The sequence below is a fragment of the Colias eurytheme genome, chromosome 19, assembly GCF_061535395.1.
Source record: "Colias eurytheme isolate Ceu_HAF_F1 chromosome 19, ilColEury1 Martin Lab GWU primary, whole genome shotgun sequence".
NCBI classification, from domain to species: Eukaryota; Metazoa; Arthropoda; class Insecta; order Lepidoptera; family Pieridae; genus Colias; species Colias eurytheme.
The window spans coordinates 4,896,842-4,918,129 of NC_142998.1; the positions used below are offsets into that span (position 1 = coordinate 4,896,842).

At 36.0% G+C, this 21,288-nt stretch overlaps 1 protein-coding gene across 2 annotated transcripts in view; it reads right to left on the reverse strand.

The window, feature by feature from the left end:
* Positions 1-1,870: 1,870 nt before the first annotated feature.
* Dhc64C (dynein heavy chain, cytoplasmic) overlaps positions 1,871-21,288 on the reverse strand; it is a 39,458-nt gene continuing 20,040 nt past the window's right edge. For both annotated transcript variants that reach the window (XM_090112960.1, XM_090112959.1), the window contains 45 exons: positions 21,091-21,208; positions 20,694-20,851; positions 20,249-20,465; positions 19,903-20,062; positions 19,478-19,665; positions 19,169-19,295; positions 18,801-18,949; positions 18,314-18,507; positions 17,912-18,057; positions 17,713-17,828; positions 16,082-16,273; positions 15,709-15,870; positions 14,973-15,082; positions 14,668-14,821; positions 14,006-14,214; positions 13,480-13,639; positions 13,237-13,338; positions 13,052-13,151; positions 11,340-11,538; positions 10,287-10,404; positions 9,979-10,194; positions 9,727-9,882; positions 9,475-9,648; positions 9,231-9,395; positions 9,005-9,141; positions 8,773-8,933; positions 8,539-8,681; positions 8,382-8,450; positions 8,123-8,296; positions 7,685-7,911; positions 7,216-7,384; positions 6,681-6,855; positions 6,412-6,529; positions 6,007-6,220; positions 5,699-5,771; positions 5,484-5,605; positions 5,144-5,329; positions 4,716-4,844; positions 4,248-4,356; positions 4,036-4,133; positions 3,647-3,775; positions 3,135-3,332; positions 2,742-2,852; positions 2,435-2,598; positions 1,871-2,134 (listed from right to left, as the gene is read on the reverse strand). In XM_090112960.1, coding sequence (XP_089969086.1) covers positions 1,966-2,134; positions 2,435-2,598; positions 2,742-2,852; positions 3,135-3,332; positions 3,647-3,775; positions 4,036-4,133; positions 4,248-4,356; positions 4,716-4,844; positions 5,144-5,329; positions 5,484-5,605; positions 5,699-5,771; positions 6,007-6,220; positions 6,412-6,529; positions 6,681-6,855; positions 7,216-7,384; positions 7,685-7,911; positions 8,123-8,296; positions 8,382-8,450; positions 8,539-8,681; positions 8,773-8,933; positions 9,005-9,141; positions 9,231-9,395; positions 9,475-9,648; positions 9,727-9,882; positions 9,979-10,194; positions 10,287-10,404; positions 11,340-11,538; positions 13,052-13,151; positions 13,237-13,338; positions 13,480-13,639; positions 14,006-14,214; positions 14,668-14,821; positions 14,973-15,082; positions 15,709-15,870; positions 16,082-16,273; positions 17,713-17,828; positions 17,912-18,057; positions 18,314-18,507; positions 18,801-18,949; positions 19,169-19,295; positions 19,478-19,665; positions 19,903-20,062; positions 20,249-20,465; positions 20,694-20,851; positions 21,091-21,208 — 6,865 coding nt within the window. In that variant the 3' untranslated portion in view covers positions 1,871-1,965. The remainder of the gene's footprint in view (positions 2,135-2,434; positions 2,599-2,741; positions 2,853-3,134; positions 3,333-3,646; positions 3,776-4,035; positions 4,134-4,247; positions 4,357-4,715; positions 4,845-5,143; positions 5,330-5,483; positions 5,606-5,698; positions 5,772-6,006; positions 6,221-6,411; positions 6,530-6,680; positions 6,856-7,215; positions 7,385-7,684; positions 7,912-8,122; positions 8,297-8,381; positions 8,451-8,538; positions 8,682-8,772; positions 8,934-9,004; positions 9,142-9,230; positions 9,396-9,474; positions 9,649-9,726; positions 9,883-9,978; positions 10,195-10,286; positions 10,405-11,339; positions 11,539-13,051; positions 13,152-13,236; positions 13,339-13,479; positions 13,640-14,005; positions 14,215-14,667; positions 14,822-14,972; positions 15,083-15,708; positions 15,871-16,081; positions 16,274-17,712; positions 17,829-17,911; positions 18,058-18,313; positions 18,508-18,800; positions 18,950-19,168; positions 19,296-19,477; positions 19,666-19,902; positions 20,063-20,248; positions 20,466-20,693; positions 20,852-21,090; positions 21,209-21,288) is intronic.

Consider the following 21,288-nt stretch of genomic DNA (forward strand, 5'->3'; position numbering starts at 1 on the left):
GAGCGCCAAAAGTGGTTTATCGCAGATAAAACCAAAACTAAAAGTAATTACACAAAATGCTCTGACAAATATCTTGCAAATGTTTTAATATAATTGTTTATGAAAAAAAAAATCATAATAAGTATTACCATGTCAAGTAGAAAACGTAAAAGTGTGAAAACTAGAGCTAACTTGGTGATTTTTTTTTATCGAGTCAATTTTAATATTTTATGTTTTTGATTAAACAGAATCGTTTAACATATCATCTAGTTTGATATATATATTTTATTTTTTAGATTTGGTCTTGAATATTACACGTATCATCTAATAGAAGATTGGTTATTTTGCTTTATGCCCCCTCTTAAGCACTTACAAGCACACAAAATTGTAAGATACAACATAAAGAAAAAATTTGTTTGCTCGGAGTCCTCGGTGCGCGAGTCCGACGCGCATTCAGCCGATTTTTTGTTGTAATTTGACTGTATTTTCTACTGTTCATTTAAAAAAAAATTTGCTATTTTATTTCTTATCCACGAACTGGGATATTTCGATATTTGAGGTTTTGTGTGAAAAGTGTAACAGCAAAAGTTGTAGAAAAAAAATAATTACATACAACTTTACCATTACACTTTATTCCGCAGTTATAGATTTTTTTTAAAAATCGAAAAACCTGTTTTTTATCCTTAAATTACGACCACAGGTCGACCCTAATAAACTTTTTCTATAATCTTTGTTATATTCTCTTCCGTTACCGTTTGTAATTGATGTCATTGTTCTATATTACTTTTATGTCTCAAAATTCAATAAAAACATCATGTTGAACAGTATTAATTTGTTAATTTAAAAAAGTTAATATTAAATTAGTGGTCCACTTAGGTCGTGGACCTAGCCCAGGGGGGGGTCGTGACCCCGTGACCCCCCCCCTGGATCCGCGCTTGCTCAGCCGTTAGCTGCTCGAGCCGCCCGTGTACGGCCGCTCTAACGGTAACTTTTATAGTGACAGTGAAATGGGTTGCACCAAACCCATGTTGCACCCATTGAGTTACCATGTACTAGGTACGTACTAGAGAGGGCATCGCTACTGAACTATTTGTAACACGAGTTAGAGTCAATCGTCTCAAACCATTTTTTTTGTTACATTGATTGGTTTTACTTAGTAATTTTATTCATATTTTTTTAATACGATAAACAATAAGATTGATTGGTTTTAATTTATAAGTAATAAGAGGCAGAATATCTACAAAATGTATGACTCACTAGCCGGCCCGCTTCGCCGCGCTTGTTGCACAGATTTTGTTCGTGGTGTCCTCTCTATAATAATACCTCAATGGTTGCACCAGCGTATTTTTAGCATTGCAAATAACCAAAAATTTCCTCAATAATTTATTATATTACATTTATGAATTTGGTTTGCAGATCGTATAATTACTGTTATACGATTAATGTTTTGATTATTTAAATACACTACATTGTAATATGTGTATTTAGCATAAAGGTTAATGTAAATGTATGAAAAGCGTAATTTTCCGCCATAGACCGAAAATTCCGGGTGTATTTATAAAACTATATAGGAACGATAAGTTTTAACCAAGGATTGGAATGAATATAAATGAAACAAAGTATTTATTACGGATTATTTATTATTTTTCATAGCATATTACACGTTCAAATAAATAAACTCTAATTTCATGGAGTAAATAGTAAGCAATAAATACAATAATAATTAATATTAACGTACAGAATAAGCAATACTGTTAAAAAACAGACAGGATAACAATATAATAATAAAATTGAAGCTGCGTTTTGGGCTCTTGAATGACCAACAAATGGACTTCGCATTTTACACATAATATGCGTGTTAACTAACAACCGTTACGATATCAGAACGCATCAAGATGAAAGATCGTTATAAGTTTTGATTGTTTACATTTTTTGTGTTCTATTAATAGGATTGCCCTAGAATGCTTAGTCCATGTTGGTAGATATTTAGTTCAATGCAGTAGACGTAAGCAGTGCGACACCACGTTCGTAGAATGCGTGCGGTTCTTGTCCGGGCGCGATGTTGAGTCGCACCGTGAACAACAGTTCCGAACGAGCGCTGTTCAGATATACCGGCAGAGTTAGCGTCTGTCCACCGCTTGCTGGTTCCGCTCCACTGTAAAAGGACAATTTATAAAATTATAACAGAATATTTATTTGACAAATGTTTGTTAACTTTGTGTCCGCCGTCTGTGCTTAGATATTTAAAATTACGCAACAGATTGATGTTTTTTTTAATAAATAGAGGATGGTTTCAGTATATAATTTATTCGGTTTTAGACAAAGCGGGCGGAAAGGAAACAAAAAAAAATATGTATTTGGAGTAAAAAATAAAGTTTCCATTTAAAATTCTATAGTCCAGTATGCAAAGTTATTTACAATTGTGTGGAATTAATGAAAAGTAGTATCTCGTTACCGTATCCAAGTGAGCACGGTGAGCGGCAGGTCGACCATGATGGTGTTGGTGAGCAGCAGGCGGTTGCCCTTGACGGTGGCGCCCTGCAGCTTGAGCCCGGTCACGCTGAACGACCACTCCGTCTGCGCGTTCTCGCTCTCCACGCCCGGGTCCGGGATTGTCACCTTAGAAAAAATAATAATAAATAAAATCATTTATGTATAAAGTAAATATTTTATATTCTCAATAAAATAACCCAAAACGATTACTCGTACTAAATTTCAAGGGTTAAAATTGTTAGTACTTAAATCTTCGGAGTATAATATACCTGTAGGTTGAGCTCTTCAAGTGACCAGGAGTTGGCTTGTGCAACGCATTGGCGAGTTGCTGTGATGTACGCTTCAGGGTTTAGCAGACCGCCCAGCCAGACGGGAATACTCTAAAATTGGGAAAATGAAATAAATTAAAAAATGAAGTAGAAAAAATAGGGATCGTAAATTGAAGTATTTAAACTACATTAATGTCAAATTATCATTTGTGACTTGGTATTATTTTATTGAAGAGCTACTGCAATGACGTCTGATGTGGTCGACAGCTACGTTTTTCTAGAAATAGGACATATAGAGCAATATAGTGTAAATTGCAGTCATTCAGCGCGTTGTTACGCTGCGCTTCACCACATTCTTGAAAAATTGAAACGCTTCTAGAAAAGCTGCAGCACCTGCAGCCGCTTGGCGCCCCGCTCGGCCACGGTCTGCGACACGGTGGCGAGCTGCAGCACGCGGCGCGCGAAGTCGTCCACCCACTGCTGCACGGTGCAGCCGCGCGCCACGGCGTAGCGGCGCCAGCTCGCCGGCAGCATGCCGCGCACCAGCGAGCCCACCATCGCGCGCGTCTCGTTCGTCTGCTTCATCTCGCCCTGCGTAGTGACGTGCATTAGTATCGATACATTATGGTGGCTTGGCTCGGTTGGCGCCCCGCTTCTAATCGTATTGACCCCCAAATTCATGCACATTATAAATTAGATGATCTCTACTACATTCAAAACACACTAAAATTGTGTGCGACTGCGGAAATAGAAAATAACACATTTTTAATTGAGTTTTCTGAAAACCATTAATTTCTGCAAAAATAACACTGGATTAGTGGAAAACAATCAAAACATTATAGATATTATAACTTTAGATATACCTAATATAGATAAAAAGAACTCATGTTCTATGTCCAACGTACCTGACAGATAGCGATAACGTTTCTCAAGTCATGCAGTACTTGCTGCAACAGAGCAGCGCCGGCCGCCACCTCGCGCTCGAAGAAACGGTACAACGGGTCCTTGATGTTCTCCACTGTACGGCGGAGCGTCTGTTGGATACGATTAGATCGATTAGGCATAAGTTTAAACAAATTTTGCTTTAGATTTATCTACTCTGAAGAGAAAACTTTTCATTGATGTGGCAAGTGATAACTGCCATCAGTTATTTTTGTTTATATTGCTAGTCCAAAACAAATTCGAAGTGAGGGCTAGTTTTTTTGATAAGGTTTAATTAACTTTTTGCTTTGATACATTAGAAAATTACTTATTTCAATTATTTAAAATGGTAGAAATACGGAGTTTTACTTACAGGCAGTTCTTGTGGCAATACTTGCAGCCAGTTAGTGGCCGTCTGGTGCAACGACTTCATCCAGGCTGGTCGACCATCGCCCTCTACTACTATCGAATCTACAAAAATAGAAATCGTAATTGAGAAATGTGGTTTTTATTTCTATTACACTTTGCAATATTTGTAACACACCTAAAAATATTTCTTAGTGGCAATTAATTGAAACAACTTACGTGGGTCATCTTGGTTGGCTGCATTATAAGCGAGCTCCTCTTCATCTTCAAGTTGCTGCATTTTCAGCAGTTTCGATACGAGATCGCTTCCTTGTGTTGTCAGTAGCACCTGTTGTATTAATATTTGCTTAATAACACCATATTTTTTAATGACTTTGGATTTTTACAATATTATAAAGTTATTGCGAACTACGTAAAGTGAATACACCAATAAGAAATTTAATCAGCAACATATATATGTTATGTGATAAATTTGTATATTGACACTAGCGGTCCGCCCCGGCTTCGCCCGTGGTACATAATATTTACGTTTTCTCTACATAAGAACCATCCTCGTACTTCAAGGAATATAATAAAAAAAGAATTATCGAAATTGGTTCAGCCGCTCTCGAGTTATGCGCTTACCAACACATTTTGCGATTCATTTTTATATATAAGATAATGTTGGTGAAAACACATTTAATTTACCTTTTCAGCGTTATTAGGCAGTCCAAGCCACGAGGGTGTTTGTCGGTCAGAGAGCTCTTCGATCCACTTGAAGAATTGGTCGCGTCGGTTGCCGTCCGGCATTGTAATGTGCCGCTGGTTGCCGGTTGCCTGTATCACATTTTATTGTCTTAATATTTATTCTAATAAAGAAGTAATTAATTCACTTTGACGTCGATATACTTTTTAGTAAAGCACGATAGCAAAAAGGCTAATCACGCTCTAATTGTAAATCGTTACAATAATTACAAATCTTAAAACTCAAGTATGCACACAAGCGAAAAGTTTATATCTTATGTCACAATGCGGTGGTCATTAATCGTTCTACTTATGAAAAATCTATCTAGATTGTTATTATGTATTATATCGTATTAAAACGATATAATAATAACAATCAATGAAATACTCACTCCATCGACATTGGCGACCAAAGCGAAGTCAGCCTCAAACGACTTGGGCGTGAAGAGCTTGGTTAGGAAGGAGTGTAACAGCCGCTGGTCGAATGCGTTGTCGATCTTGCCTCCATAGATACACTGGGACAGGAGACGAACAATGGCCTCCCATGGTACTTTCTCTGGCGGGAGATTGGTACGGCCCTGGAAATAGTCAATGTCAGAATTTAATTACATTTTACACATTATAATATCAATAAAATCAGTTGTTGAAAAAGCAGTATTGCTCGTTTTTTCATAAGGAATTAGCACTACAATATCAATCAAATGTGTTTAAAGATATGTATAAAAAACTTACCATAGCAGTAGCATCGATCCATGTATCAAGTGTGTCGCAAGCCACACGAAGATCGGATTCATTGAATTCATAATACTTAGCCCAGCCGAGAGGTACGTAGCGCAGACGTTCTTGCACAATACCTGATGATGAACAAAAATTTATTCAAATAGAAAAAATCAGCGGGAAACAAAAAAAAAAATATATTTAATAGTTTGTCTATAAAACATACATACCGTGGAACCAAGCCAATAAGAAGTACAGTCTTGCGCGCTCTGATGGTGGTTTCATCATACGTGCGGCTGGCACCTAAACAAAATACACGTTGCGTTGAAAAAGAAGCATACATAATTTAAGGAGTATTTTGTTGCATTGTTTTTAACTGTCATTACCATACGCTTATACAAAACACTTTAAAATAAAAAAACAAACAGTATAAACAGCAAAATGGTAATATCACTTTTATCATATCTGAATTTTAAGATTTAATGGCACTATCAAACATAATATGGTAACAAAGCACATATAGGCATATTATTCTCACCGTAGCGAAAGTCCTCAACAAGTTGGCGCGGATACCGGGCGGCGGCTCGAAGACGATCACACGGGATGCCCTTAGAAGGTTCACAGGTAACTTGGGACTGATCTCCGTTGTTAGGAACAATCGGAAGCTGGGATGCGGTTGTAACGAGTGTAGCTTCTTCTCGAGTTGTACTAGCCACACTGGGGCTAAGTGCACGTTCTTCAGCATCACCCATCTATAAAAGATTATAAAATATTGGTTTGGAAGGAGAAATATGATTACTTAATTTTGCTGTGTGGAAATTTGATGTGCTATTGAAATAAGTTTCATAGCTGGTAAATTTATATTTTTGGTTTTATGGCATTCTGCATTTGCATTTTATAAATTTATATTCATAGCTGGTAGATTATATTCTAAACTTCTTACCTCCCAGTCTTACAAGCGGTGTTAATAGCTCGTTCAGCTTGGTTGAAACCTTCAGCTGAACCGATAGCGATACTTGACAGGGGCTTATTTAATTCAGTAGCCATGTCATCCACACGACCTGCGAAGAAATGACATGTATTTCAAATTTTCGTTGATATACTGTTAAAAAAAGATAAGTCTCTAACTATCCTTAAATAAAATATAATTTTTGACCCCTATGAAAAAAAAATTGTTGCATTTAAAAATCAAAAAATAAAATAAAAAATTACCGCTAGCATCGTATCCAGGAACAGAGCAGAGCAGTGCCGGTGTGGTTGCGTTGAGCTCGTTCTCAGTGAGAGCCGTGAGCTCCATCTCGGTTTCCGCGCGAGACATGAACGTTGGGCCTAAAACTGATGCCACTAGCTGTGTCGCTGCTGCTATCACACGGTCCGGTCTGAACGCCTGGTTGTGGAAAATTTTTGTTTAACTTATGTTTGTAATAATACTAAATGATAATGATAAAAATAACACAGAGATTACAATTTAATAATAAAATCTTCTACTAAATCTATGGCACTTAGCACTTCTACTCTACAGTAACTGTATTTTGCAATCTATGGATTATAAATTTTTTTAAACTGGGGAAATTGCTATAGATTAACTCGGGTTACTGCCAAAAAAACCGTCTATTTCGTATCGTATTAACGAACTAGATCATTTGTTTTATAAGCCGTTACATACTTCAATAATTTTTCCCTTAAATAATGTCAAAAAAATAATGTTCTTAATAGCAAAAACTATTTATTTCCTCATTACACCCACCTGTATAAGCAGCAAGCGGTACATAGCCAGCGAGTGCGGTTGCGGCGGCGACGCAGCCTCCGCGTCCCAAAGTGTGGGCACGCACTGCTCGGGCGCCGCTTGTGACAGCCATGCTCCTAGCTCGGGTAATGACTGCGCTTTGTCGAGCAGTTTGCGGAATGCCACCAATCTGTTAGAAATAATACGTTGCAATTTGTACATCACTAAGCAAGTTATGGCCAATAGAAATATCAATTTTTATTTGTATAAATGGTATAATATGTTGAAACTAGAAAGTTTCAACCGCGAAAGAAAAACCTATGTTTCGAGTTTTAAGAATATTATTTACCTCTATGACAAATGTTATCTCCACTAACTTACTAACCTTAGAGCTTATATTAGTATAAGGATTTTCATATAGAATAATTGCCTAAATAAATACATGGAAAGGAATTGTTTACATTCAATATGGCGGTAACTAAACAATTACCTTGAACTAAGTCTAGCCGCAGCCTCCTGTTGTTGTGGCGTGAGTGCCTCAAGCTGAGGATGAGCACCAGACGACACAAAGCCCTCTCGGCCGCGGAGGAACACAGCAAATTGTCGTTCCAGAGTATCCGCTGCACCTGCACCCTTCAGTTGGATGCGGCATAATAGCAGCGCGAATGTAAGCCGGTCTGTGTGTAACATACCGCGAGCTACACGCTCGTATACAGTCTGAAATTAATTAAAAAAAAATTGATTACACATTTCGGTACAAAAATTAATAATATGTCTTTACATCTTCAAACTAAAAGAGACTTATTCGAAGCTTTTACCCCTGCTTTTCAGGTTATAGATTTAGACACAAATAAATAGCTCAAATCACACAAATAATAAGTACAAGCCATAATTATTCAATAATATAGTATTGAAACGTTTCACTCACAATAAACAATTCATCCGTAATAATCTTCAGACGTGCTGTGTAATCTGAAAGTCCATTGAGACCGGGCGAAATAAGAACGGAACTGAATATATCCAAAAACATCTTCAATGAATACTGATATAGGAAGTGCACTTGGTGCAATGACTCCATCGTGAAGTAAATACTGCTGCAAGCCTAAAAATAAATAATAATTTTAGTACATACCAACTTCAAAATGATTAATTGCAATGTTTAAATTATATAAACTAATGTAACTTACTTGAGACAATGGTAAGTATTGTTGACTAACAGTTTCAATTTCTCCAATAACTTTGTCGGTTTCCTCCACCTAGAAATAATGATAAAAAAAACAATATATCAAATTCATAATACATATCTCTTGTTGATTTAATAATGGTTTAAGTCTTGAAATTTACCTTCTGACCAATGTCATCTGCTTCTTTCTTGAGCGTTTCTAGAGTGGCGATAACCGAATCGTCATCCAGAATCTTGCCTTTAGCGTCGTTGAGGGCTTGAAGAAGCGACTTTTCTAGTTGTCTCAGCCGTAGGTGGAATTCACCTTAAATCAAATTGTATATTTAACATTATATCTTTGTAATTATAGTCAAAAGAATAGCCATACATTTGAGAATTTATTAAAAACATTGTACCTTGCAATTTAAGTAAATCTGAACGTTTGGTATCAATGTCAGGTCTCTCAGCCTTTAATACACGGTGCAGACACTGTGATTGTAATGAAGATCGCGTAACAGTAAAGTTAACGAAAGTGACACGAGAGCACATGTCCGGTGGGAATTCAACAGTTGGATCTCTGAAAATTACAAAATGAATGAGTATTTACTTTGAAAAAAATAAAAAGGAAGTTTATGGTTATCTTCTTACCTGGTACTTAAGAATATAACAAATGAAGGACTCAAATCGATATCTTGATCTCCAAGTGTAATGAGCACACGTCCGCCAGTACGACGTAATTCACGATTCAACACTGGATTTAAAATTGGATCATAATTTTCTACATCCTGAAAATTTTAAGAGTAAAATGTATTGTTTAAATGTTTTTTTAAAGATGTTGTTTAGAAAAAAAAAATGTTATTTTTTCTTTTCTTACCTGCACCAAAAGTGGATTACCGAAACGCAAGGCAGATTCCAGATTCTTCCTGAAGGAATCATCAAGGAATGATGTCTTTGTAATCTTGCGATCTTTAAATTCTCTCATGATGAATTCTGTAGCTTGACCTGAGGGGTCAATAATAAGTGGGTAGCGGTTGAAGCGCTGTAAAAAGGACATTTTGTATTAAGAAGTTTATTGTCATTTATAATGCCATTAAAATATACGTTTTATCGGATACTACCTTCAACATGATTGCATTCTCTACGCACAGCTCATCAGTAGGCAATGCATTGGCCTGCCAACGCAGCCTTTCGTCTGGGTTACTAAGATATTCCGTACGAGCAATTTCTGGACGGTATTTAATATTAGCCGCCGCCAAATGAGCAGTCCATGTTGAGAAGAGATTTTGACGGTACTGAAATAAAACATCACATTACAGTCTTTACACAAAAAGACCTTCAATTATGCGAATAGAAAATGAAAATAAACATACATGTTGATCGAAGTATCCGCCATATGTAATGAACGCAGCAGAAAGCAGCACATCACCAACGATAGTGCTCATTTGAGAGCGGAAAGTCTCTGAGCTGGACTCCCATCTCTCACGCTCTATTACCAAACTCTTCAAGAGAGCTATTGATCTGTCCACCTAGAAACATCGAATGAATATTTAATATTAACAATAAATATAGTTTAATTTTTCATAAAAAAATATGTTACATATGTATGTTAAATATGTAATTACCTTCGCTTGGACATTTTCAAGATCTGTCTTTATAGCCTGTGCTTGACTGATTAATTGAGCATACTCTTCCTTGTATGAAGCAATTGATTTCTCCAGTTGCGCTATTAATTCACGCACTTCATCGCCAGCTTTAACATTCGTTTGCGCTTGATCTTCCAAAGCTTGGAGCTCGTTACGCAAAGGCTCAACACGTTTCAACATGTCTGCGTATTCAATCTATAAAAGGGTATAATTTCGGAATTTTTGCATTAATTTAATACTTCCTGTATTGTATATTACGCACATGCACATAAAACTCTTTTTCTCACCTGTGCAATGGCCCATTTCACCATAGGACCGCAAGCCATACTGGCTCTATTAACTTTCTCGAAGTTATAATCCGGATTACTCAAATATCTGGTCTTCATCTTTTCACGAACTTCGTCACTAACGATATGCGTAAATTGTATTAATATATTATTCATCATGACAAAAATGAATAAAAAAAATATGATTGTGCATCAACTGAACCAAAACCATTTAAAAAAATTAAATCAAATAAATCATGCAAATTTCCACTAACCAAAAAATAAAAATATGGAAATGAAATGGACGTCACTAAAAACGCAGCAAATAAAATAACAATGCTTATGAATAACATTAATAGATAGCAAACATAAAACTAAACGTAAAATAAACAAGCCAAATGATTCACTGCCATTGGTGATTTCGAACTCCTTTTACCTTAAGAAAACAAAAAAAAGAAAAGGAAAATGGACGGACATTATTTATTGGCAAATACATTCATGCAACCTAAATTTCAATGAGTAAATGTGGCAAAATCTTTATTTATTGCTTTTTTCGTTTTTATATTTTAATGGAATTAAAAAGGCCATTCACGGTGAGAATATTATTATGTGTGAATAGTTTAGTAACTTCTCCATTTTATTTTGATATCAAATCCAAAACATGCTACATCCAGTTAAAATATGAATGCTTAAAAAGTTCAAAGTTAATATTTTGTATTAATTAAAAATACCTGCCTTCTTTTTGAGCATCTTAAAACTATAAAATGCAAACACACCATGCAACAAGCAAGCAAATAGCGTTAAAATAAAAAAAGAAACATACCAACATCACACAATACTATTGTTACTTATCAATCGGAAATATATTTAAATTCCTTTTATTATAACACACACATTATATCTTATTTTAGTTTAAAATATAAACAGTATATCTGAGAAATAGAAAGTAACAATTTTTTAAATTTCTGATCGATAAATAACAAACATGCATAACCAAACCACCACTAGTAAAAGAGGGACATGTAGGATATCCAGGGTAGGACGAGGTAATAAAGCTCTCTAGGCAGTGCTCACGTGATATCCTCGGTCGAAAAGTTGGAGACAATGCTGTTGATGAAGTTCTCGCGCATGATGACCGCGCGGATGGCCTTCCAGTCGGTCGCGTTCTCGCCGAGCAGCAGACAGATGGACTCGAGCGCCACCTTGACGATGGCGGGCGGGTTGCCCATAGAGCGCACCTCCACTAGGTGCTGCTTCTTTATCGACTTCACGGCTGTATCGCGCCGCACACCACCAAGCGAGAGCGACAGAGGACAAAAAGAGAGAAACAAAAAAGCTGGTTTAGCGGACCGTGTCACATGCGGCTGGCGTTATTCTCTCGCTATATCATGACACGGAACACGTATATCGATTATTATTATTGGACACGTCTGTTATTTACGTTCGTTCACGACGATGCTCAGCGGTGTTAGTCACGACATTATCGGGTTATTAGTGCGCCTTACGAGGATGCCGATTATACATTGTGTTTACAGCGTTATTCATTTTTACATTAATAACAACAGTCACATATGCGAGCAAGCGTAGCGTATATACAATATCGAAATTATCTTCTAATAAATCATAACTTTCATTCAAGTGTGATAGAAAATAATAGTCTTACACTAAATAATAAAAGGATATAATACTAGGATTTTAGTTAATCGTTACGACATTCAATTCTAACATGACATCATTCAATGCACTAAGTACGCTAATATTATGTTTTTGCCAATAAATATGAGACTGAGGAACACGAAATAAACGCTTGCTATCTACGTGATCATTCTACGATTAAGTTACATTTCCTTCATTTGATTATTATGCAGTACGGAGATTTCACGGCATTACTATAAAGTATTTTTTTTTTGTTTTTATCAAGTAATGTGTACTTAAGACGTCGTCATTATTGATAATAATCAAAGCTCAGTAACACGGGAGCACACTTTAAAAATGTAAGCCATATATAATTTTCAAAGATAGCTCCTATGTCCACATTTAAGTTGAGGGTAGTGTAAAAGCGTGTAAATCCATTGCACCGTGCAACCTCCGCGCCCAAAACAATGCGACACTAACGTGATGTTCTCAGTCTCGAAGTTAACTATAGTGGAAATGAAGTTGTCCTTCATGACCACGGAGCGGATGCCCTTCCACGTGTCGCCCCTCTCGCCCAACAGCGTGCAGATCGACTCCAGGGCCATTTTCACCACGGACGGCGGGTTGGCCATCGACCTCACTTCGACTAACTGTTGTTTCTTGATCGACCGTACCGCTGTTTGGGATCGTCTTCAGTTACTTAATACTATATATATCGCTACGGATTCGGCATTCCTTTTTTACACGGATTAAGTATTATAAATAATTCACAAGTTGAATATCGTGCATTAATGTCTAGCTAGAAGTTTCGAATGATCATTATTTCAATTGGCACACTGCATCGGCAAACGTTACAGTACTTTATAAGAAAATATGAAAATAATGAACAAAACATAAAAAAAAAACATTTTCTGTGACATGAGGATTAGGCACATGTTTGAGTTTGCCATAACTAATTATAGTTAGGGGAAAAAACACACACATTATACAGAAACTCTCTAGATGACAAACTGTTCAATATTAGCAAGGAAATTCAATAAATTTTGAGCATCCAATTTTCAAATAATAAACGAATATGTGTATCAAAAATCGAATACAAATATTAACAATTGGGATAACTACGGGGTTATAGCAAATAAAAAGAATCAAACCGTTTTGCGCTTCAATGACAGCTGGTTCCACTTGAGCAAGATCCGCCATTACATCTTTACGCTTTTCTTCTATTTCCTTAGTTTGTTTCTCTAAAGCGACCTGAATTATCACAAGTACAATAATATAAATATTTATTACAAAACTCTGGCAAAAGGTAAATGGTTAGTAGGATTTTGTAAAGAACCTGAATTTCTTGACTTTCAACTTTCTTCTTTTCAGCTTCTTGCTGATCTTTAACCATTTGTTTAAGTTTCGCGTTGGCAGCTTCATTCTTAGCTTGTAGTTCCTGTAATAAATCAGTTAAAAATTAATATAATTGGGCATATATATGCCACGCATGAAGGAATATTTTTGCCACACATGACTCGGTTACCTTATAAAGTAATATGTTTAACAATTTATTTTCTTACATTAACATATTACTTACTTGTGATTTAACAGCAAGACTCTTTTGCATTTCTTCAACTTGCTCGACAGTCTCGGCAATTTTGCCCAGACCAACGTTGAGATGCAGCTGCTGCTCCTCTAGGTCCGCGCGTTTCTCAGAGTAAAGTTTGACCATTTGTTGGATGAAGTCTAAGTAATGTCTAGTAACAACAAATAATGTTTGTTTTATACAGAATCGTTTAAAAATCATCTGTATTACAGTTATTTTACAATGGGATTATCTAAAATAAGACTAATCGTTTTTAAATCTTCTAATTCAATCTATACATATAATAAAATCGTAGGAAATGCAAAACTGTACATTGCATATTTTTTTTAATTATAGTATACTTGGGGCGTGATCTACGTACGTATATTTGTCTGTATGTATGTACGGAAAACACAGTGTTTTACTATTTCAGAAGTCTATTCGATCATAACCCGGCCTCGCTTGTTGTTTCTTATAATATGTTATCATGATTTTCGTCAATAACGATTGATACAATTTCTTAATTATAGTATCATACCTGGGCGTGATAGCCATAGTGCGGTTTGCCCGTTTAGCAAGTCGTGCATTAGCGCGGTGCAGCGTCTGATGCACGTACACGCACGCATTTACGACCGCGTCTCTCTGAGATGGTCGTGCGCCGATCTCACCGCACGCGGCCGGGAATAAGTCTGGGGGCACGTAGTCCGAAGAGTCCAGGTCCATGCGGGTCGTGAACTCTTTGCCGACCTGGTGAAGATGGTAATGTTATAGTTTTGTACAATTTATGCTAGTGATTATTATAAGAGAAATTTATATATCAATTCAAAAGGATATATTTTGAAACGTTGTTTCTTAATTTATGTTTAATAGTATGTTAAATTAACTGTTACAATTAACTCACAGTTACCAGTATATAATATGAATACAGTTACATAATATAAATTATGCATGGGTAAGAATTTTTCAACCCACTTCAAAGGAGGTTCTCGATTTACTGACATGACTGTATTCTTTTTGGATTTGTTAACTTAGAACTTTCAACGGATTAACAGATATTGATGATTAATTTTTTTTTATATGATAGCTGGTGCCTTCCTATTATCTACCTCATTTAAATTATGTCTAGTTCGCACAATTTGAATAATTATTTTCTATAATGTTGTTTTTAGGGACTTTTTAACGATTGCAAGAAATTTCTACCTGGAATAGAGCTGAATCGCTCCAGTCACCGAACCAGTTGAGCACACAACGGTTGAACAGCGCAGGCGAGGTTGCCGCACGGTCCTTCAGACCCTCGGAGGATGGATTCATTGTGAATACTACGTGCAAATTGCGCATGACTTGGCCAGTGAACCTATATGAGAATGACAATATTAAATCATTTTTTATTATGATTTTAAGACATACATTACACGAAGCCATGAAAAGATATCCTTTTATATTTTAAGCAAAAATATTTTTCAAACTTAAATTAGTTAGCATGAAATTGTCAAATCTTATCTTACCATTTATATAATTCATCATTGGAATCCAACATAAGTCCTTCCCTTTGCGCGCCCTCTTTGCACTGAGTCATGAGAGCTGCAAATTCATCACCTTCAAACAAGCCAGGAACCTGAAAAATTACAAGACAATATTTTTTATAGTATTGTTATAGTCTGTCCACTATAAGAATTGCTTTTTGACAGCTCGACGGGTGATACCAGAAGTGATGTTCAAAAGATTATCGATTGTGATACCATTTCAATTATAAATTCAAAATATTATCATAAATCGAATCAGGTACTTAAATAATAATTACAACGTAAACGTACTAATAAGATATGTAATAATAAGACCACATATCTATGCATTGTATGTTAAAACTAAACTAAACTAATATTTTATTATTTATTGGTTTCTATCTTACAATTTGGTTGTCTTTACGTTTAAATTATATAACATAATAGAAGAGTGTTTCTGTATCGGATATATTTTACAGAGTATTTCTATCGATTATTTTAATCTATCGACCCATCATTGAATAATTCTGTGTAGGCATCACTAAGTGGGCGGGACCTGTCCATGAAGTACGATAATTATTTGTATGACATTTTAACATAGACAATACAATCCTACATAGGCGTGAAGCTGTCAAAAAGCAAATAATATAATGGACAGAGTATAACAATTGAATATCGAATTTATAACATAACTTTGCTTAAAATATTTCTATAGTAATAAATAGAACATAAAACTTACTTCTCCATTAGCAAGAAGCGTGTTCATTCTCTCAAGGAAGCCGCTATCCAAAACATTAGACTCATCAAGGATAAAGGCAACTTTCTCATCGCGGCATCCAGCTCGGCGCAGTACTGAACGTAAATCTTCGTCGAAGTCTGCACCGGTGTATTTGTTATGGACCTAAAAGTTAGGACACATGATTAAATCAAATAAAAATATACTGACACTGAAATAAGTGTTTTTGGTGTATACGGAAATAGTTAAAACTCAAAAAAAAAAAATAATGAACAATCGCTGAAAGGAAAATATTTTCGGGAAAACTAGATACTTGAAACTAAACTTTTAAGATGACTTTGGTAAACTATAAATCTTATTGTTTTATATTGTTTACCTTAATCTGGAAGATGCTGAGTCCATTCATCCAGGCGACAAAACGACTGAGGGTAGTTTTACCAGCACCGGAAACTCCGATAAGCAGCAGATGTCCTTGGGGCTGGCGGAAGATACGGTCGATACGCAACACGTGTTCTAGAACTTCGTCGAATAATACAAGTGGAACGTCCAACTCTTCTTCGTAGAACACCTATTTTTAAAGCATTGATTGATGTTTAAAATTTAATTAAAATAAATTGTAAAGATACTCATTAGACCGGGAGATACTGACACAAAATTTCGAGTCATTTGTAACAGGATGGCAGTTCTACAGGGGTCTTAGTACGCAATGACAAAAATAAAAACGATGGTGTGAACGCTGGTACCGGTGGCTTAGTCGCGTGGGCGTTAGTCGAACTCGTCGGAAAAATAGCGAAGTCAAACGATTTGTAACACAAAAATTTTAGAATTTACCGATAGCCCATAAAAAAGAAGTAGGCGGTAGTGTCATGCCATACTTTTCCGGTGTGACTTACAGCCCGCCATACCGACGCGAATGTGTTGATTTAAAAAAAAAACAATTCAACCATTTGTACCAGGCTAACTTTTGCACAGGTAACCATCGTCGTGCAGCCATTTACGAAAATCGCCATGCCATACTTTTCGGACGATTCCAAATGGTCGCCATACCGCCGAAAATCTGCAAATTTTTTTTTTCGCCGAACCATTTGTAACACCCTAATTTTTTTTTCAACAACTCCTGAATGATTATAAATAGAAGTGTGATAATGCCATACCTGTGGGAGGTGGCGAATGTGTATAAGATTTTTTTTTATTGTATGATTTTATTCGTATTTTGAACGATTTGTAACAGTATGGCATTAATCTTTCCTATAAGTTTGAGGTTCAACAAATATAAATACAAAATTTCAAAGATCTAGGTGGTAGAAATCTTCACTTCTATTAATTAATAATAAATTTATTTATGAAGTATGGCAGCACTTTTTCCCCCTACTAGAAGTATGGCAAATATAATAATGGTCACATTTTATCAAATACTCTCCAAAAATCCAAATGCAATACTGGTACCAAAAGTTTGGCGAAAAAAAAAATTTTTGCAGATTTTCGGCGGTATGGCGACCATTTGGAATCGTCCGAAAAGTATGGTATAGTGATTTTCGTAAATGGCTACACGACGATGGTTACCTGTGCAAAAGTTAGCCTGGTACAAATGGTTGAATTGTTTTGTTTAAAATCAACACATTTGCGTCGGTATGGCGGGCTGTAAGTCACACCGGAAAAGTATGGCATGACACTACCGCCTACTTCTTTTTTATGGGCTATCGATAAATTCTAAAATTTTTGTGTTACAAATCGTTTGACTTTCGCTATTTTTACGACGAGTTCGACTAACGCCCACACGACTAAGCCACCGGTACCAGTGTTCACACCATCGTTTTTCTTTTTGTCATTGCGTACTAAGACCCCTGTAGAACCGGCATCCTGTTACAAATGACTCGAAATTTTGTGTCAGTATCTCCCGGTCTACATTTCATATTGTATTCAATTGTATTGAAAACTTATTTAGTAACATTTATAACTTCATAACATTTTTTTTATGGAGAACATAATCAAATGCAATAAATTTACCTTCAACCTAGCTTTAACGTATTCGCGCAGTTGATCCCTTTGGACAGGTATATAATCTTTGCTTAACCAGTTACTGTACAGAATTGGTCTTTCAAGAGCTTGTTCTCTGTTTATTCCTGCAAAGAAGATAATTTTATAATTACAATATTACAACTTCAACAAAAAAAAAACAAATATTGTTATTAGTAGAAGTAAGTACCTGGGAAGAATCTCATAGCGACGGTATCAATGTTTTCATCGGTCCATTGTCGCTCGACGTCATCCACAAGTCTGTCTTGGAATAGACGCAACGCTTCGTGAGCCCACAGGCGTACAAGACCCTCAACCGAGAGGTTGTCCAGGGGTCTGAAACATAACAACAAATGGTTCATATTATATAACTAGCTACAAAACATGGAATAACTTTTTAGTTCACAATATCACACAATCATTTGCCCGAATTTTAATAACTATTAAAGAAATTATAAGATTTAAAAAAAATATAAGATATAATTACTGTATTCTGAAATGAAAAGTTTTGATATAAGTTGAAATTGTATCAAAATACATTTCCGGACCATTATGATATAGTTGAAGTAAGCTTGTAAAGTTTCGTTCCTACCTTATAGCTTCGCATATACCGCGCACCCATCTCGTCATTTCTCTAGGCGAGTACACGTAGTGCGGCTGCATATCCTGCGTGAAGCGTTCCTGCGACGCGAGGTATAACTTCACCATCGCTTGCGTCAGCGGTTCCGCGTAACCGCGTAGTGCGGGCTGCATACGCAGCATTGCACGCGTAAATGTGCCGTAGATCTGGGGAATTAAGATGAATTAATTGAAATGTAAAAAAAAAAACAAAAAAAAAGGCGGTGTCAGAACTTAGAAGCAATTTGCAATAAAGGATATGAGGAAGAGATAGAATAAGTTATGTAGTTCGTATTGTTCTTTCACTATTATTGTACTAACTGTGCACCGTAAGTAAGTCAAGTATTGGTCTAAGTGTGATTATATAATGCCTATCTTTAAGTGAAATATTTATTCTGAACAGACGATTTGTAATATATTTTGTTCCATCAATAAAAGTATAATTTATTTCTCCAGCTTACCTGTTCAAGAGAAGTTTCTCCAGGATAGTCGACATAAATGACTGGCACATGTCGCAACAGACGATGAGAGAGCGGTTTACGTCCAGGGTCAGTAGGCGGGTTACACGCGCCAACAAACTGTATGCGTTCCAAGTGCACCCACGAGTGGTCTATAAAACATAGGTAAAAACTAAAATAGTTGCACTTTTTTAAATAATTGGCTCTATTTTGGCACTTTTTAAAAAAATATATAATAAGTAAAAGAAACAAGATATACTTTTAAAGTACTGCAGTTTACATAGAAAATCTTATTTATATTCTGTTAAGGCTAGTTCTGTTCCGATTAAAAAGTTGAGGCTAAGTTTTGGATAGTTATTACTTATTCATACCACTGGCTCTATAGAATCCTTTGTGTTCCAGCAGTTGTCTCAAGAAGGAAATAACACGTTGAGTTCCATATTGATCCATATCGGGCAAGTTGATTTCGTCACAGAAGAGTACCAACCATTTGCCCAGCTATGTTAAAAAGAAATACAATTTAAGCAATAAAAAATACGTAAAGTCACAAAGAATGCAAAAATAATAACTGGTTGATTATTGATTTTCACTTATTTCTATTCAATTAATTACTATTGATTCATAACGTAAATGTTCAGAACACTACTTTTTCACTGTAAAATAATATTATTTATTTTTACCTGTACTGGCGCCAGCACAACACCATTAGGAGTCTTCCTATACTCGCAGTAATGATCAAAGGTCTTGAGCAGTAGTTCTGGAGTGGTGGCCGAAGAGAAGTTAAGACCGACCACTTCCATATCAGGCAGAGCACGGAGGGCCGAGAATAGCGTCATTGTCTTACCCGACCCGGGTGGACCGCAAAGTACTGTTAAATAAATATTATTGATTTTTTTTAAGATGCATTAAAATTGTCCAATGCAATACTCTGCCTTACAAAGGCAGAGTTTTCTAATATTCATATACATATACAATAGATTTTGAACACTACTACCACGAAATAAGGTGCTAATTTAAATGACTGCTAATGTTCCGTTACTCGGACATTTTTAGTTATTTTACGCAGCAAAATTATACATATAATTTTGTCATTTATTGTACTTACCAAGCGGTTTATGTTCAGCCAACCAGGTGTACAGCAGTGACTCGTGTCGCACAGTATCGAGTGTGGGCACGACCACGTCGGGTGCGGCCACTTTATGCGTTTCCACCTCTATTTGTGGAACCTTTGCTGACCACGGTACCCATTCGCCGGTTATCGAGACCTGGGATATTTAAAATTTAGAGCAATGAAATATTGCAATTACTTTAGGGGAATAATAATATCGGCAAAACGTTAAAGAGAAATTAGGAAGAAAGATTGTAAGTTTTTCAATTTATTTAACAGTCTATTACGAAATTGGTAAATGTTAATATATACTTAGTTATTAGGGAATGTGATTTTTGTATACCTCGAAGTCAATAATATGCTGATTGGCACCACAGTTGGGTAGCAACATGGTGCTGGCAGATCGAATGAAATCTCCCAATTCATTTCGGTCTTTAAGTTTGGCATCTCCGGCGAAGGACCATAGCAAAGAATATACAAGCCATTTCGGTACGTAAGCTTCAAGTTGATCATTTGTTATGGGGAAGTCAGGGTGTTGGCGATTGTATGCCAGAATGTTCCTGTAAACATGAAAAATGTTGAATAAAGCTAATAACGATTCGAAAAATTCTAAAATTTATCGTTCTAAGGGCCAGTTTCACCACTTGACGATAAAGTCACTATTGGACGCTTTTTATGTAAATTATGCATATGCATGGAACACTTTTTTAATTGACAACTTTAAATAATCAGAAATTCTGATACTAGCCCTTAATATCATAACCCATAGCTGAACATTTTTATATTACCTGACTCCACGATTAAGCATGGAATGCAATGATGACAGAGCGCGATGCCTGGTGAAGTCCATAATGTGATCGAGCGACACGGCGCGTTCCAGACACTTGACCACGAGGCCATCGCCGTAGAACAGTGGTTGAAGAATTGCTGCTACATCGCGTTGCGTCTAAATATTGGAAAGTGAAGCACGTAATTTTTTAGAATGTATTCATAACAAAATGTACTTTTGCAACAACATAGTCAAAAATAAATATCGATTATATACATGCGAAATTGTTTGAATATATATAAAATTGATATCGTTCATGTTCGTCGTTCGTGCGAAATTCTCCTGAATGTATTTATCCTGTGAAAAAACACATTTAATCTAGAATTGAAGAAAATAAAATAAACAATGTACAATACCTGTAAAGCTGGTGACAAAATGTTTTCAGTAGCATTCTGATCACCGCCAGCTGATGGTGCTGCCATTACGATACTGAATGAGTCCTCTTCTCCATCTTCTAATGGAATATTTCTCAACCTAACAAATAATTAAATAAATAAATATCATCATAATATTTAAAACTTATAAATGACAATTAGTAAAGGTCTAAAAAATGT